General features: G+C 39.2%; 1 protein-coding gene across 1 annotated transcript in view; it reads right to left on the bottom strand.

Annotated features, from left to right (window-relative positions):
* The window catches only part of sox6 (SRY-box transcription factor 6), a 140,233-nt gene that overhangs the window by 100,067 nt on the left and 21,770 nt on the right, over positions 1-18,396 (bottom strand). The window contains exon 3 of the mRNA XM_088004270.1: positions 10,444-10,494. Within this exon, the coding sequence (XP_087860396.1) occupies positions 10,444-10,478 (35 nt within the window). The 5' untranslated portion in view covers positions 10,479-10,494. The remainder of the gene's footprint in view (positions 1-10,443; positions 10,495-18,396) is intronic.

Genomic DNA, 18,396 nt, shown 5'->3' with positions numbered 1-18,396 from the left:
TCTTCACTTCACATTCTCTCCTGATACCTTCTCCATTAGAAACCGCTGCCGTTGCCACAGTTAAAAATCCACACTCAAATGATAGCCACCCAGAGCAAATTAAGCAAGCCACCTGAAGTGCACACTTTACATACTGAGCAGAGCATTGATAATTACTTTGCAGGGAAAATTATTTGCAATAATATGTTGCTAGAGGAGCTTCCTTACAGCTCACTTTAAACACTCGCGCAGCTGCCGTGACAGCGTGCTTGGTATACTTGCCCCCCCGCCCCCCTCCACCCAAGGCAAGGGGTGATGCAGGTGTGAGAGTGCTTAAAAGTCTCTGTCTAATCGGGAAGGGTCGATGAGCACTCACAGGCTCGATCCCTGCGCCTCCTCCCCCACCCTCCTCCTTCTCCTCCTCTTTCACTCCCCCTGTGCCATCGGCAATTTTTTTCTGATCCCAGGATACAAGCTCAGACCTCGATGGCATAACAGCCTCTCAGTTCTGCAGGACACACACAAGTTTACTCATGTGTATGCTCTCGGACATGAAAAATGGGAATGCAAAAAAAAAAAAAAAAAAAAAAAAAAAAAAAATTGTTAATGGCCTTAACAAGCACAAATGACTAGCTGGAGGAGGATGCATTAAGGTGAAATGAGTACAATATGCTCACAAAGTATTGTGGGTTTTTTTTTTCTCCTCCCTTTCTTTGGGCCTGTTTACTTTCAAAATTCTTTGTAGTGCTACTGCAGCACTTGAGCAAATCTCGCAGAGAGACAAGCCATCAAGTAACATAACTGAATTTGATGAGCAACAGTGGAGCTTTGCGGTTTCCCTTGTGGTTGACAGTAAGTTATGAGCCCTTTGTGAGCGGCAGAAGGAAAACAGAGACTGGTATTTGGCAGGAACTCAATCATAAAGAAATCTTCTGTTCGTGCAACCTGGACTATTTTGATGGAAGCAATTGAGAATTGTTTAAGGAAAGAAAGAAGAAACAGTGACAGATGACATATAGAGCAGGGAGCCGTTTCTGTAAAAAAAATCTTAAACAAAGCCCCATTTAGACGAGGCCCATTCTGGCATTTGCAAGTTTCTCAGTGCAGTAAAGAATGCACTTAAAATGTGGAGTAATATCTGGCCCAGCTGCCAAAGAAATAATGGAAAGGCTCACACACAAGTGGCAGGATGCTGTTTTTCCAAATGTTGTAAACTTCACAATTCTAATTAAAAAAAAAGTTTATTTTCTGTTGTCTTTCTGCCGTTTTTTTTTATTGTTAGAAATAAAGAAGTTGCCTTTTTTGTTACTCATAATCGCATACTGTTTTAGATTATAGGCTGAAAATGTAAACCTTCTTTTGCTTTCGCTCCCATTTTGTTCACTAAAAAAAAAAACAGTGACATTTATTATCGTAGTTTTACAGTTTACTTTTCACACCCTTTTTTTTACTTTTTCCACATTTGTCACATTAAAGTCAGAAACTTAACATGTATTTGAATTTTACAGACATAATGCAAAGTAGTGCATCGTCGCAAAATTCAACCAATGAAATCATAAAAAACGGTGTGTTTTTAATCCACCAAATGAATACTTAGTGGAGCAATTTTTCACCACCGTCTTATCACATCTGGAGATTGAAATGTTTGCCCATTTACGAAATAGTTCAGGTTTAACAATGCTACAGTTTTGTTTCGCTGAGAAAACCTTGTGTTAATTCAAAATATTCAACTTCGATCTCTGAGCAGACCACATTCCTGCATGTTTCTTGCATCCCTTATACAGGCTTCATTTAGCTTTATTTCTACAACAATCTTTCTTCTTGTAATTCTTTCATAAAGGCTGAAACAAATATTTGTGTTGTCAAATTATTTCTCCCCCCAAGCAGTGGATCTCTGTAGCTCTGCCGAGTTACCATGGGCCTCTAAGCTGCTCCTCTCATTAACATTCTTTGCATAATAATTTATGAGGACAATGTTGCCTTGGTAAGTCAATTTCAGATAATAGAGCAGTGTTACACGAAATGTCCAAACTTGGGATATTTTTTAAAACCTAACCTTGACTTAAAAACGGCTCCACACCCTTATCCTGAAGCTGTATGGATTTAATGTTCTCTGACAAATCTCTGAGGCTTTTGCAGAACAACTGCTGTATACTGAGAGTGTTCTTTTTTATTATTTTATGCATTTGGTTGCACTCGATTTTTTTTTTTTTTTTTTTTTTTTTAGCTGTATCAAAGTAAAAAGGGTGGATGATGACAAAGGTAAATCACGCTTTCCTAATTTTTATTTGGAACATTTTGGACACTGTCTGAGTTTTATTCCACTCTACAATTATTTTCTGTCTGCTACTGTCTATTAAGGTGTAGTTTTAACTTGACAAAATATAGGGATTTGAGGGGAGTCTGCATACTTCAGTAAGGACTGTACCTTTTATACAAGCCTTTTTTATTCCCCTTCTTTGTCTGCGGGCCTCTGGATATTAGGAGAACTGGGATATAGTTGGGCTGAGTAGCCACCTTTCATGTGACACATCAATTGGAAAATCAAAACAGGGGTAGTTCATTTGCTCCACCCAGATGAGGCCATCTACTGTAGCTGAGCCATGATGAATAGGGGTCAGGCGAGCCACACCTCAAAGATTTATGATTAAGGCTTATTATGTTGGGAAAACTGACATTGATTGCTGATTTAAACTGCTGAAACCAATTAATTTGCTGGAGCTGAATAGAAAGCATGGTCAACAGTGTGTGTCATTCTGACAGGTTGGATAGGATGAAGCTGCCTGGCTCTGTTTGGAGGTGGTTAAAACCTACAACGTGTGATTGACAGCCAAAACAGAAAGAGAGAGAGAGAGAATCAGAGAAAAACTCTCAACAGGAAAGAAAAAGGGGGAGATATGACGGGGGAAGAAAAAAAAAAAAAACAGAAGCTTCGGCCACTGATCTGGGTAATTGCCTAAAAATTTGCTTCACCACAAAGACATGTACATGGTGCTGTTTTAGCAATGCTGAAATGGTTTCATTCACGGTGCGGCACGGAGGAAACCCAAGTAAATGAATGTGAAACATGGCTCTAATATAATCAGAGAGCTGACAGACATGGTCGAACAGAAAAAATGTGCTGCATTTCCAACGCTGAGGAATTGGGTACTGTAGTGGATTAAATGCTGACTGAAACACGAAATGTCTCACCAGTGGCTTCGACGCCTCTCTGCCCTCATCCAGAGCAAACACCATTAAAACTGTACCTAACAGAGTCTATTACTAATGTGTTTTTATGCCATTTTGCTCTCAGCTGTATGTTATTTTTTCTGCGGTTGCAGGCAGTAGCGTGTGTTTACTGATACCTTCCCCTTTGTGTTGGTTTCGCAGTTCTTTTGCAGGCTTGCTCAGACAACACAAGCGTCATGACAGGGTTCCAAAATGAAATCATTAACTAAATTGCTTTCTTAAAAAGCCACAAGTGTGCAGCAGGATTTGTGTGTGTTTGGCTGCGGGCCACGGGCCTCTGGTTCTCAGGCAGCAGTGCCCTGGCTCTGTTGTGGTTTCTTGCCACCACAGTCATTATGCTCAGCCTCAGCTGAGCACAATGCAGGGGATGCAGCACGCTTCGCCTCGCTCCCCGGGATAAAAGTGAAATCACTTGAATAAGAACGGGAATTTACTTTGTATGTGAAAAATCCTCGTCTCAAGAAGTCAATAAAAATCCTAAGAACACCGAAGGAAAAAATGAATAAAATGTACGTACAGAAGCACTAATTTCACAGATGTTATGCAACAATCTTTCAGAAAAGGTTGCCAATCTGCCTGAGATAGGTTTCAATAAACAAAGCAAACAGAAAGGAGAGCAGATAGTGAGTGAAGGACAGACAAATATTTGATAAGAAGATAGAGGCTACAGCTAAGCTGTGTAGAAAGGTAGCTGAGGACCCAACAGACACACACACACATGCCTAAGCACAAACCCCGCCTGTCTATCTGTTCTGCGCTGACCTAAAGGGAGCAGATGTGTATTTCACAGCCTGCGGAGTGTGTAACCATTCTGCAAACAATAGGTGGGACTCGACAAAGGTCGCCACACTTGCAACACACTTTTTACAGTAAGAGGCAGGACAATTTCAGTGGTCACTTAGTAAATTATTTACCTTGTTTTACTGCAGAACTCCAAGGGATTTGTTTTTGCAGACCTTAGAGGTTAGTTTGGGAAGATGAGCCTAATTTATTTATATCCCTGGCACATTTTGGTTTAAGGAAATATGACAGGCATTGCTCAAAGGTTAATAAAACATTGTCAAAAAAAGTTGTCTAAAAAAATGATATTTTTATTTACATCGCATTTAAAAATGCAATGTTTTCAATTATGTATACCTTTAAAATGAAACATCTTTATTGTTATTACAGCAATCAAACCCATATTATGCCTGGCCTGCTTTTTGAATGTTTTCGCTTATTTATTTGTTTGGACGATTACGCGCTGTGAACTGTTATGCAGCTTCTATGCAATTTGTAAATCTTCTTCTCAAGTATTAGCCAGGCATATCAACTATACATGACTGGAGCATAAATGAAAAACACAAGACATAGTTCTTTGTGAATCTTAGCCAAAGAAATCCCCAAAGCGTTACTTTTTGTGTAAAATGTATCTTTTTTTTGGAGCTGTCGAGGAGCAAGTAATAAATCCAAAGTCTTTAGACAGCTAGATTTGTCCAAAGACTTCGCTGTCTTTAGTCAGAAAAAAAAAATATATTTTCTTATTTGCTTTCAAGCCAGCTTTTCAGGGAAGCGCTCTAAAAGCTATCAAAAGTTTAAGCGTTTCCCACATCCTCCTCTTGTGGGTGTGCCTGTAAAGTGCTTCACTCCCTCTTCTGAGAACCTCCATGGAATTGCATCATGGGATGGCGAGTATGATGGTAGCAATATACTGTAACATGGGGGAAATACCTAATTTTGGTTGATTCATAAACACCTTGTGAAATGACTGGTCTCAGACAAGTCTGTGCTTTGCTGGATTTTGGGTCCGAGTGTGGCCGAGCCCAGAGTCAGCTTGCTCTTTAGGACACACACAGGTACACGCAGTTTGTGGTCACCCTTTCCTTTATTTCATGCTGACGTTACCCCTTTCTCATTATGAGAGTGGGTCTTTATCAGAGGCCCTTGTTTGGTACAGTTAGAGTTGATGCGATATGAACTGCACACCAAGAGTCAGCAGCGATCTGCATATTCAATAACTTCCGTAATTATATGCGCAATTCATCAGATGGGATGTGATTGCAGGGGAAGTGGAATAGAGTGGAATAGAGAGGAGCAGAGAGGTCTGATTCCTGGAGGACTAAAAGTCTAATCACAAAACTAACATGATAATTGAAATCTAAATTGAAAGGCTTTGCTCTCAGGGAGCACATGTCAGACATGGTGTGTAGAGGAGTTAGTGAGAGTGCAACAGAGGAAAAGAGAGTGGCGGGAAATATTTAAGCTAAATATGGCAAAATCACCATGCATGGAAAATAGTAAAAATACATATTTTTAAAAATTTAAATCTTCAAATATTCACCTACCAATGATATTTTTTCTTCATTTGTTACCTATTGTTTGAGGGTCTCAAATTATTATTTTTTTATTCATTTGTTTATTGGCGCCTTTATATTGCAGCACTTGTTTGATGAAAGACAAAACCGTCAGACTGTTGATCAGAAAGATCCTGTTTACATGACTCTGCCCACATTTTTTTCCATTTGTCTTGTCTTGCATTTAACATATCGAACAATATGTTAGTGAGGATGTTCGAGTTTTTAAATTAATAAGTTATTTTAACCTTCTTTCTTTAGTATTTGGGACCTGAAAAGGTTTTTGTGTTTGCAAAAACAAAACATAATCTCACCAGGTCATTTCACTAGAGGAATTTTGTCTTCAGCTTTATCTCAGGCGTTTTGTCCCAGCTCTCTTACTTTTGCCCCCTTTGTCTGCTGGATGTCCTGGACACAGGATTCATATTCATCCCTCAATAACATTTAATTAGTTATGCCAAATTCATTAACCTGTACTGCTGTTCAGCTGGCCTCGGTCATAAATTTGCTTAATGTGAGCAGACGCTTTGCAGCTGTAATAAGGGACATAAAACTTAAAGAGAAGCACACACACTGTCCCTATCTAGTCATGGATCATTCAAACTTGTGTTTTAGAACAGCAGCATTCCTATATGAGGTACTTTAACAGATTTTTCTATGAATCCCTACTATTTTTTTTTATTATTTATGCCTAATTTTACAGCAATCCATTACTTATTGGGAAAAATTGTTCAACAGTAATTGTGAGTTAAGATTAATCTTGTGTTTCAAATTATTTTTGTTATAGTTCAAGTTCCAGCATATGAGACATGACTGGGAAATCAAAGCAGCTTTGACAGCTTTTCTCTGCCAAGCTGGTCATTTTAAGCAGCAATAAATGCACAAAATAAAGTGCTATTGTTAAAAAAATAAAATAAAATACTTCACTGTCCTAAGTTAACACATCGACTTTTCTGTGGTCCTCTATCCCCCAGTGGTCTCGCCTAACAACTCCCACCAAAGAGCCTATTAGACCTGCATCCCACTTTGCTGTTAAAAAGGGTCCTGTCCTTTCAGCACACTCACTGGCCTGCTTTCTGTTTTTCATGGCATAGGTGGTAGAGGAACACAAGTTCATTGTTCCCTCGCAGATGGAAGTTGGAGTTACCAGGGTAACGGCTCTAATCCTCTCCTTTTTTTTTACCATTTCTTTCATATTAACAGTCCATCGAGAGCTACCTTTTAAGTCACAGGCAAGGAGTGCTTGCTTACCCACTTTTAATTAGCCATGACTCTGTTTGCCAGGAGACAGCATGATGAGCTAATCGAAATTTACGAAATAATGACGCACTGCGAGAGGCTACTTCTTCCTCCTGCGTCCCGCTCCAAGAATAACAATAATGAGGCCATTATGGAGGATTGCACTTTAAAAAGGCTGCGCTGCCACCAAAACAGAGGACATAATTGTTCTAGTGTTTTCCATACAATCAACAACCCATTGTGGATTGACTTCAGAACGAGCGGAGCAAAGAATGGGTGTCATAATGATTGGTCTGTGCTGCCTTCAAGATGCTGTACAAAGTGCCCAGTGAGTTAGATAGACTACTGATTTTCTTGTGGATCAAGGCAACTGTCTGGTTTTGTATGAAAAATGTCTTTTCTTCTTTTTGTGTGTCTATTGCCATTTATTGTGAGTGTGTGTTCTCTAATGTAGCCCCCCAGTCTATAACTGAGAGCCCACCCCCCAATTCATGCGACGAGATGCGAAGAACCTCAAAACAGTCGGAGCGATTGACCACATATGCACAGCTCCGTTTGTGTTTTGCAGAGGGTCTAATAAAAGTGTCTGTGTTCCTAAAATAAAATAAAAACCAGATTGTACTCATCGGCATACGTACAATCAAAAAGTCAGCGTTGTTCAAAATCAGGCATGTCAGCTGAGCGTTATCTATCATGTCAGGATGGCTCAGTTTGAAAGCCGCATGTCTGCACTCCAAACTGACTCAATTACAGAGCAGTTTAGGCCATCTTGAAAAGGAAAAAAAAAGATCAACAGCAAAAAAAATTCTTTTAAAAAAAGTTTCACATCGAATCTCGCAGGTGGAGTGCGCGCTGCGGTTGCACAAACATGGCTCTGCAGCTATTAGTTGAGCTCCATTGTAATAGGGGAGAGGAGAAAACGGGGCTTGAGGGCAGAAGGAATGCTAAGTGGGCCCCTTAGTCTAGTCAACCTTCAGTGGGTTTCATTTATCTTCATCTTGTTAGGCTAAATTAATTAACAATCTCAATGTTACACACTTTCTCCTTTCATTACATCAAATAATGGTGAAAATGTAGAGGGAGGTCCTGCCCACTGGGAGTACACTAAGACTGAAGATCTCTCTGTCTGCCCGTCTCCCTCTCTCTCTCTCTCTCTCTCTCTCTCTCTCTCTCTCTCTCTCTCTCTGTTTCTCTCTCTCTCTCTTTCAGTCATTATCTCTCTGTCTTTCTGTTCACATATCTGCGCTTAGTTCCTTCCCGTTTCTCTCTTTTGCTCACTCTCGTTTTCCCTCTCGCTTTTTTGACTGCGCAAACAAGAAGCTGATAAATGCGTTGCCTAGACATATAAAAAATTGATCTAAGGCGAAATCAACAAAGAAGCTGAGGAGGACTGAGTGACAAATCGTAGGCAGTCAGACAGAAAACTTTTGGCTCAGTTCAGAGAATTTTTTTAAAACCCTATTTACTAAAACCAGACACAGAAACAAAAGCTTGAGAGTGGGGCTTAAAACGAAGACTCCCAACTGTTTGACTTCCAAGTGTTTGCCACAATAACTGTGCAACAGGTTTCGTGTTTATTAAAAATGAAAGTGGTTTCATTGGGAGCCACCAAAACTCATGCCAACTCAAAACCAAACTCATGACTCAACACATTAATGAAAGAAGGAGCATCTGTGATGAGGTACTGGAGCATAAAATGTCAAAAAACAAAAGAACAATCCACTCTGGAGAAGATTTGTATGTGTGACACTGCTTAGAGAACTCACTTTGACCTAACTTTGTTTTTAGAATAAAGAAACTAGGATTCTTTAATGGAGAACCGTGCTTATCCACCTCTGCTTCTTTCCATTTCACCCCCTGCCTCAAAGCCCACTTCCCACTCCAGGACACAAGTCTTATCAAAGCAAAAAGGGCTAACCCTGAAGCAAAGCCTGCCTTTAATCTTGGCCCGATTGTCTGGGCCTCAATCAGTGTGCATAATATCTTTCTGCTGCTGCCTTTAATTAAAACTGACATTGACAGAAGGGTGTGCATTAGAGGTGCAATAAGGCATTGAAAAAAAAACAACTGAAAAACCTGTCACATATAGTGGGAGAAAAGGGTAAGAAGCATTCGGTGAAGGATCTCATTTTTCTCTTTTAAAAATACCGTCTCGTGTGAACTGTTCAAAATGTACGACTCCGCTCATCTTTTTGGATGCCCATTAAAACCGGTTTCAACAGGTGCTGATAAATCCGCTTTGCAGGACTGCTACAAAAGCGGAAATGAGAAATGGTAGCGCGCATTCAAAAATTAAACAAGTTTATTTCTGAAAAACCACCAGCTACACCCCACCAAAGAAGCCGGTGTCGTTTATATTGTACATTTTTCAGTTTGCATTTTACCTTTTAAGCGCGGCAACTGTAAATAAAGTTAGAATGTGATAATATAAACAATTAAAAGGTAAGTGATAAGTTGCTTTTTTTGTCTTGTGCAACAGAATTTAGATTAAAAGGTTCATAGATTTGTATGTGTTAAAAAAAAAATCGTCCTTGTAAAGTCAACTCAAACAGGATGATTTTGCTAAGAGTTTATTCCCCTTTTGGTGAAATGCTAAGATAAAATAGCTTCGCCCCCCTCCCTCCTCTTTTAAGGTAATAAATGTGAGATTCCATCTGTTAGAAAAAATAAAAACAATTTCAAATAGGCAAGACATTTTCCTATTGAATTCCTGAAGGACGCTTTGATGAGCAAGAGTAATGGTATCAAATTGTCCTTTCTTTTTAAAATGCCCCCAACCGTTCTGTGGGAGAAAAAAAAAATGCTGTTAATTTAATCAAATAAGTGACCTTTTGAAAAAGAAATCAAAGAGGATTCATTAGCTTTAGTAAAGTTTGGCTGACAGCAGCTTTGAAAGGCAGATGCTGCTGTGGCTTTTAATGAGCCAGCCCTAATTAGGGAGCAACACTGGAGCCTAGAGAAGGTGGTTGACTAGGAAAGGAGCCAATGGTAAATAAGCTTGCTTATTTACTTCCACTGTGTGTAATGACAGCACACATTTTTAATTAGAATCCCAGGATGTGTAAAGGCAGACACACACACAAAAAAAATGCAAATCTTTACATTAGGGTGAAGACAAACACAGGAAGGAAAGGGGAAACAAGAGTACATCACAAGACTGATTTGCCAGTGATTGCCTCAACCAGCCAGCCCTGATAAGGGTGTTTAGCAAGGCAGGGGCAGATGAGGAGAGTGGTCAGACAAGAGCATGCAGTATGAAGACACAGAGAGCTTGACCTGCAGGCTGTTAAAACTGTGAAATGAGTGGAGGCAAGGGGTGGGGCGAGCTCATGTGTATGTGACCGTCAAGTTGTTGATGTGTGCTTTCAGTCTGACTCAAGGCTGTAAGGGTGAGCATGCTTCACAGCCAACGCAATACATGAACACAACTATAACAGACAGCTTGGGTAAATATGCAAGAATCTATGTTGGACAGTCTTTCAAATGTACAAACACATGCGCGCACGCAAACATGTGCACCCGCACGCACACACACAAGGGGTAAAGTCCACAGCTAACAATGTGTCAGAGAGATTAACCCCCCAGCCCCCAAACGTGTGCCTGCCACACCACCCTCGCCCGACCTGTGATCCTAGATGGCAACAACGGAAATGAAACTAACCTCAGTAAAAAGCTGCTACGAAGAAAGCCCTCCATGTCAGCGAGTGGGGTTCTGGTAGGAAAAATCACAGAGAACATCTTTTTTTTAACTGAGAAATGAGTTATAATCAGGAAGAAGAGCAACAAGAGATGGGGAAGGAGGAAAAAAGAAAAGGGGAGAATAAAGCAAAGAAAAACACACTGATCATACATCTTCCTCTTATGCACGATCTTATGTCTTTAATTAAAGCAAAAAATATGACTTGGAATCCATCCTCTTTTTTATGAACTGACATCATTAATTACATCTCTTTCCATTGAGGGATTGGATTTGCATACAACATTGGTTTGCGCTGATGATATGTTAGCATCAAATAAACCCTGCCTACTGATCTCCATGCAGCCCGTATCCACGGCTTTGTGCAGATATATGGATGTGGATCCAGCCCCTGTGACCACAGAACCCGTCTGTTCAGAGTAGCCAGCGGTGGTCCAGCTGCAGCCCATGTGTGGCGAGGCTGCTGTGGCTTCTAGGAGCTCGGCCACAAGGGACCCAAGCTGGGAATCACAGCGCCAAAGAGGCAAAAGGATGTGGTCATGATGTCACCACTTGTATAGGTCGCTCAGAAGCCGTACCCACAAAAAAAAAAAAAAAAAACTGCAGACACATGACTAAAATTGACTTACAACAGGTTTCCATTAGGCAATGTTATTGGTCTGTGTAATGTACACTTTTTATTGTGTTAAGACTGACTGAGAATTGATTGCAACTCTCATGCATTTTGTTTAAGTGGTAGGAAAAGAGCGAGGATTGTGCAGAACGATTTTGTCATTGGAAACTTTACTGGCTGCTGAAGTTTCTTTCTCTGTTTCAATAAAATATACTGCTATTCTGATTTGAAAAGATATATATATATATATATATATCTTGCATAATGTCAATATAATATAGAGACATTTATCCTCAATGTTTATTCTCATCTTTGTCCTTTTATTCAATTTGATTTTCTTAAAGTTCAGAAGGAGTAGAGTCAATACAAAGCACGACTGTTGTGAGAACTGCTACTTTTAAAACTAATCATGAAAAAAAAAAGCACCAAGAAATAATCATAGGAAACACAAGCCCAACAACGAACAACATCTCAGCCTTTAAACACCTTAAGTTTTAGTTGCATGGGTGTAATTTAGCATTTTCCATTCTTGCTCAAGTGGCTTACGAGACAAAGCCTGTGAGAAAATGGAAAGAATGAGCCAAGCCCAAGGACACTGTGCCTTTCAGCCCGGCCAGCACTTAGCGAAGCAGTGGCTCCACAAGGCCCAAAGGGCTCAGCCGAGACTTTTCTCACAATAAGGTGTCTGGGGAGGCGGGAGTGGCATAGCCAGGGGTACTTGCAGCCCTGCTCTTTTCTCCACTCTGTTGGGCCCAGAGCACATAATACCATCACCATGCCACAGCACACCGAGCCAGTGACAACGTGAGAAAACAACCGTCAAACAGAGCAGAGCAGATCAAGCGTGTCTCCTCACTTCTGGGAGTGCAAAAAGCACGCAGTGCAGGCACACACAAACCAACAACAAGCATCGATGCCGATGAATTCATTCTAAACTTAATGCACGGACGAAAATATAGGTACTTAACTTCATTTGATCTTGAATGTATTAACTGTGAAGCAAACGTCACTAAGACGCTTGAATCTTACAGACCTTTCACAAGGGTTAAAGCAAGACAAATAAATTAGAGCAGACCGAGCAGAGTTTCTGTCTATAGCTCCTTATGTAGTTCATATTCTTTCTCTCTTACATTGTGCATTCATGTTTTTTTCAGCCGACCCACTACGCTGAGACGTAACTAAATTTGGACTAAGAATGCAAAGACATGAAATTTGGAGAAAATTGCCTGATTACAGGAAATTGTGCTCAAAATCTCTTGTGTTCTAGGAAGACTTGTATCCATTAAGATTCAGCCATAACTTAAAAACAAATACACTGATGATGGGGGGACAGCTCTCACTAAGTTGGCATGGGCCAGTCCGAGCAGCTCAGCACCCGTTCAAAGAAGGAGCTTCTGCCAAGAGCTGCCTCTGCTTAACCAAGTCTCCCACCATCTGCAACAAATGTGCTCTATTAAAGCAGTACCATATGGACAACAAGCTAGCTATTAACACGGCTTCAGCACATCCCTTAACCTAGCCCAGATTTCAAACTTCCAGTCAAATTGACTGCTGATTTAATGCACCGCCAGCAGCCATGTGGGTCTTGGCACACGTCGGCACTCTCAGTCTTCAGTCATTAACGGGCTCACATAGTGCGCAGCAAACAGCGAGACACAGAAGTTAGCCGCACAGAGCGCAGCAGTTACAGCATCCCAAGGTGGTTTGTACGCTCCCTTAAATAAACCAGTAAGAAAATGGTGGGCAACGCCAATATTTTTCTGAAAAGTGAGCTAAGACTAAAAGATTCAACAGCTCACAGTAGAGAAAGCAGATTAGCATCCTAGCTAATGGCTTAGAGTTTGAAGAGGCGTAACAAGGAGATAAGCGTGGGGATGGATGTATACTTGGAAGCACCATGAAGATGTTTCATTCTCGTCTGAGTCACATGGTGACCTAAAGAACTTTCATGTATCCGTCATCTCTTTCTTGTAATTATGATGCATCTGTTAGAAAAACTTTTCTTAAAGATAACACAGCTAATCAGCTTTTTGTGGTTCTAGACTTCATGATAGGTTATTGCATTTTTTTTCCCTATATTTTTCAACTCCACCTGTCTGATGCTGATATTTTGTTTATACAATTGCATGCAATTATTTTGCAATTGGGTACATTTCCAAGAAAAATAGCATTTAACCAGGCAGTTCAAAGAGGTTATCCACCAGTATCAAGAAAGACTTTGACTGATTGAGGACCTCAGTTCCACCCATGCAAATGATGGACATAGCAAAGGAATTAGCTGAAAAAAATGTGAAATGTGAAATATCATGTGAATATCCTGGCCATTGTTTTGACAGTTTTGACAGCAATGTACCTTCTGTCTATACTACCAGTGTGTGCTCGCTTTTAGCTCGACTTTTGAATAGTGTTATTACATGAACAGAATAATTCAAATACATTCAGGGATGTTTTGTAGGCCAGTAAATAATTTTATTTCTCCCACCGAACTACAAAAATGGCCGAACGTGGCAGAGTGGAACGTTCTGCGATCTGGAGGGCGGTGGGTTGTGAAGTACCTCATTCGCATTTGAAGAGTCCGCCAACAAAATGAGATGCTGTCAGACGCACTTCAGAACACGGGTAAAAGAGGGGCTTGTGGAACTATAATAACGAGGAATTCAGACCAAAGCATTGCATTTCCACTTTTGACAAAACACAATTGAACGATTTAAATGTGAAAAGGAAAGATTTAAAAACAACATATATCCACTTAAAAAAAAAAAAAAAAAAACATATGCCCAAAATCTTGTTCCCTAAGAAGCTTACAAAGCCATGACATCAACATCTCATTTCCAAATTATGTCAAACTTTAGTGTATGTAAAAGCATGACTCATACGAAAGTAACATAAAGTAATTTAGGCAAGGGAAATTGTTTGGGTAATCTTAGTCGTCCTAAAAAGAGAAACAATCTGAATTAATTTCAGACAGTGACAAGCAAACAGTAAAATCTCTGCCAATGCTAAAATAATTAGCCAAAGATCTTTGTGGTGACAGTCAACTAGATCTCTCAAAGTTCTCTTAGGTGTTATGGCTGATAAGTTACTTTTGGTTTGAGAAAAAAGAAGAGGATAAAAAAAGGAATTTACAAACTATTCATAAATTCCCCTTGAAAAAAAAAAAAAGGATAGTTGGAAAAGCACAAATCAGAACACAGTGACAATATGCATCTGCACCTTTTTGTAGGATACACAAGGACACACACCTTCAGTTCCCTTAACTAATCTGAATTAGTCCAAGTGGTGCTACTGTCCCTGTACCACATCATACAAATGCACACATTGCTCACACACACACACACAAATTTCAGTCAGCGTTACCAGATGAGTAGTGAATTAATTTGTGTGAGCCACTCCAACATTAGGAAGGTGTGTTGAAAGGTGTCTGCTCATGTTTCAAATTAAACGCGCTGCTGGTCAGCATTAGCACCTCGACACCCGTCGGCAACTGACACTTAGGGAGCTGGGAGGGGGGGGGGAGGATGGGAGAAGGGAGGGGATCCCATCCCCTGTTCACACTGGAATAATTAGAACATGTCAGGAAGAATTAATTTTCTCATTTTTCAAAAGGATACACAGAAATTACCATGTTATTATATGACAGGGTCCCTGGGAGGATTGGATTAAATTTGATTTCTTGTGCAGCCCACACAACAAATTAAAGTCATAAATAAGATGGAAAGAAGCGGGCACAGAGCATATGTTTATGGCAATGAGTGAAGCCAAGGGAGCAGAAACAACCATCTTCATTTCATTTTATTTAAATCAGGCCAACACCGTGTGTCTGAATGACAGCAGTTGCTAATGGGACAATATTAGAGGTTTCTTGATATTAACACAGAGGTCTTACAACTTCAGCCGAAGAGGCATAAAATAAGAAAATGTGTGAGCTTGTACACCATTCTATTCTACACAGGTGACACTAGTAACTGTGGTTATGCCATTATAAACCTTTATAAATTAACATATTTAACTGTGTTCATAATTTTGAAGCAATTGTATGTTTTTTCCACACTTTAAAAAGAGGAGATCGTACAAAATAAAACAAAATGTTTCTAGTCTTTTAGTGGTTCATATGTATCAAGCCCTCTAACACGAGAAGTTACCAACACTATGGACACTGAGTTAATAAACATGGCATCAAGTCGACCTTTTGAATAAAAGTATGTCATCTGAATATGTAGATGCTTAATGGCGGCTCCAGGACAGGAATACAGTAAATATTTATTTTTGTTTTGTTTTGCAACATATAGTTTATGCCGTAGCAATGATAGGTGGCTCCATCTTTGAGACAGTGGCTAAACGTTTGAGGTGTCTATGGGTATTATATTAATCAGTAACTACTTTCGGTAAACTTTCCTCCTGCAAGTTTAGCTGCATCTCCAACTTATGTGTTCTCACTGTCTGAGCCAGATAAAGTGTGGAGAAGTATTTTCTTTTACAGTTCTCTTGTTTTCAGAAATGGAAATAAGTAGAAGCTGCAAACTTGAAAAGAATTGAAAGAGTTCTAAAAATTATCATATGTGATCTTTAACCTTTAACTGCTCCATAACTTTTATTTGTAGTTTCCTACGAGCTTCAGAATGTTTGAATGACGTATATTTAATAAAAAGTCACACACATAATGACATATTTATGAACATTTTGGCTGGATGTGCCATTGCCCAAAAAAATACAATTTTGACATTGAAATCAAACTATTTGGGGTTGTTTGAGTTCATTCTTAATTTCTTGCTTTCTAGAAATAATAAAACTATAACTGAGAAAAACGAAAAGTCTGATTAAAGCAGCATTTCCAATTGGATCACAGGATTAGGATGCGATAAAGTCTGCATTGAGGAACATGTACTGAATAGATCCAAAATGTACATAGCTTTACTCTTGAGGACCAAATTATGCTTGTTAGCTCAGTATTACAATGTAGTATCTTAGCTGAGGTTTTTTTTTTTTTTTTTTTTCCTTTATCTCTGTAGAAATGGGCTGCCATTAGACCGTAGTGCTCCCCTGGGCACCACAAACTTTAAATAATTTGCGAATCAATTAACCGGCTACTCACAATGCAACAAGGATTTCACACTCTAGGGTTGTGGTGCATTATCAGCTGGAGAAAAGCTCATGGCTGAAATCATTAATTCATTTTACCAGACTTTTAGTTATGCATTGCTTTCTACAGCTGGTGTGAAAGAAGATTAATGGCATCTTCTCTGGTACTCTTCTCTGACAGGAGTGAGTAGAGGGAAAAACTCTATCTCATAATAAAAAGGGTATGTAAAATACGAAGGAGGACAACAGAAAAATCCACATTGGCCTTTTACTCTTATCTTTTTTTTATGCTGTTTGAATGGGAAGTGGGCATAACAACACTGCACAAAATGTAATCATCAGGTAAAGGATAGATTTTGCGAGCCGCTTCTATGGAAAAGCTCAATAAAACTGAAGTAAGTTTTACACATTTTCCACCATCGACATCTAAACAATTAATATTGACCAACTCAGCTTTGGGATTTACTGAAGTCTTCGTGGTTGATTCAATTAAAATCATTGTCATGCAATTTCTGTTTGGCATATTGACCACAATCATTGGAGGGTCAGTGGATTTGAAGAGACTCATTTGTTGGATAATAGACACAGAGAGGTCATTCACCGGTTTTTCATTTTCATTTTAGGATGAAGTGGTGTTTATTTAATTTCACTCAAAATGGCTCCCCGCATCCCACTGGTGGCCCATCAACACCGGCCCGAACAGCTGAGAGGCTTTGTGGCTGCAGCTTATTAGATAAACGGTAAATTAACAGAGTGTACATCCATTCAGGTGGTCGCAATGTACTCTCAGGTGTTTCCAGAGGAGACTGAATGAGTCCAATTAAGCATGTTACATCAGACGCACAAACTAGATTACTTCCAGTCATTTTTAAAGATTAATTAAGCCTCTAAGTCAAAATATTCAGATTCTTGATTGTATGAAAATCTAGCTAAATGTGAAGGGGGGGTGGGAGGGGCGGAACCACAGTTAATCTGCTGGGGATTCATGCCGGGTTATCTTCTGTAACAAATAATGACAGGAGACTAATAACCTTGCAAACTTTCACCATAAACACATCAGTTCAGTGTGTGTATGCTCAAACCTGATTAGCATCAGGAAACGCCTTTTTTAACCAGCACGTGCCGGTAACATGATGTTAATAAGATGTTCAACCACGTGCTTTTTTTTTTTTTTTTTTTTTTAATTTGCTTTCTGGTGTTTGCATTTTTCTCACCTGATTCTTGTTATTGTTTGGGGGTTGGAAATATTTGGCAAAAACTTTGAATAAGTAAAGGCACAGATTAAACATTGAAAACAATAGTCATTGTTATACTTATTGTCAAAAAACGCTTACACAGAGATTGATCGTTTAACCTACACATATTAATTTTGCATTATCCAACTTCTTTATGTTTATAGACTGCTGTCATCTCATATCATATCTTTATTCCAAACACAAAAAGGTCCATAGCAAAAAGGTAAAAAAAAAAAAAAAAAGCAAATGAAAACAAAAATGAGATACTGCAGCTTGTCAATCATTACTTCCTCCTCCTCCAAACGTGCGGGCATGTAGTAGTCATTACTCTCTGCCAAGATGACTGTGCTTTACTGTTTTGTTGTAACAACACATAACAAACACCATGACGTTGCTGCAGCGCGAGGAGTTTTACAGGAGCTCTACTCGGTGTGTCTTATGGACCATGAAGGGCCTGTGAGAAAACGAACATCTGAAAACCACGTGACCATGAATCAACCGTACTGGGCCCTTTACTCAGGTAATGTTTTTTTTTTTTTTAAACTTGAGAACTACAACTGTTATTACAATTGTAATATATTTTTAGTAATGTTAACTGTATTAATCAAATCATCATGTCTTATTTTAGCAGCAGTACTAATGGTTTTCACATTTTTTTATTTTATTTCTTTATTTCAAACAGACAAAAAGTAAAACAAGAAAAAACAATTTAAATTAAAACAAATTATCATGTCCAATTGACATGCAGTTTTACATGATCTGTTCGGTTTTGCTATAAACGAAAGCAAATTGTGCCCTCTATGTCCGTTTTATAAAACAAAACCACAGTATTCTTACCAAAGATTACCATACCAAGCCACATCATTGCAATCTGTATCAATAAACTGTTCTGTTAATCGTTTATTAATCGTGCCTGAAACTGTTTAATTGTGCATAATCGTTTATTGTGCAGTGCTGTTAATATATTTTACCTTGTGAAATGTCCAGTTT

Source organism: Poecilia mexicana, unplaced genomic scaffold, assembly GCF_051168715.1.
Source record: "Poecilia mexicana isolate PSO_F unplaced genomic scaffold, ASM5116871v1 scaffold_3, whole genome shotgun sequence".
Taxonomy (NCBI): domain Eukaryota; kingdom Metazoa; phylum Chordata; class Actinopteri; order Cyprinodontiformes; family Poeciliidae; genus Poecilia; species Poecilia mexicana.
This window is presented reverse-complemented; position numbering and strand designations above follow the sequence as displayed.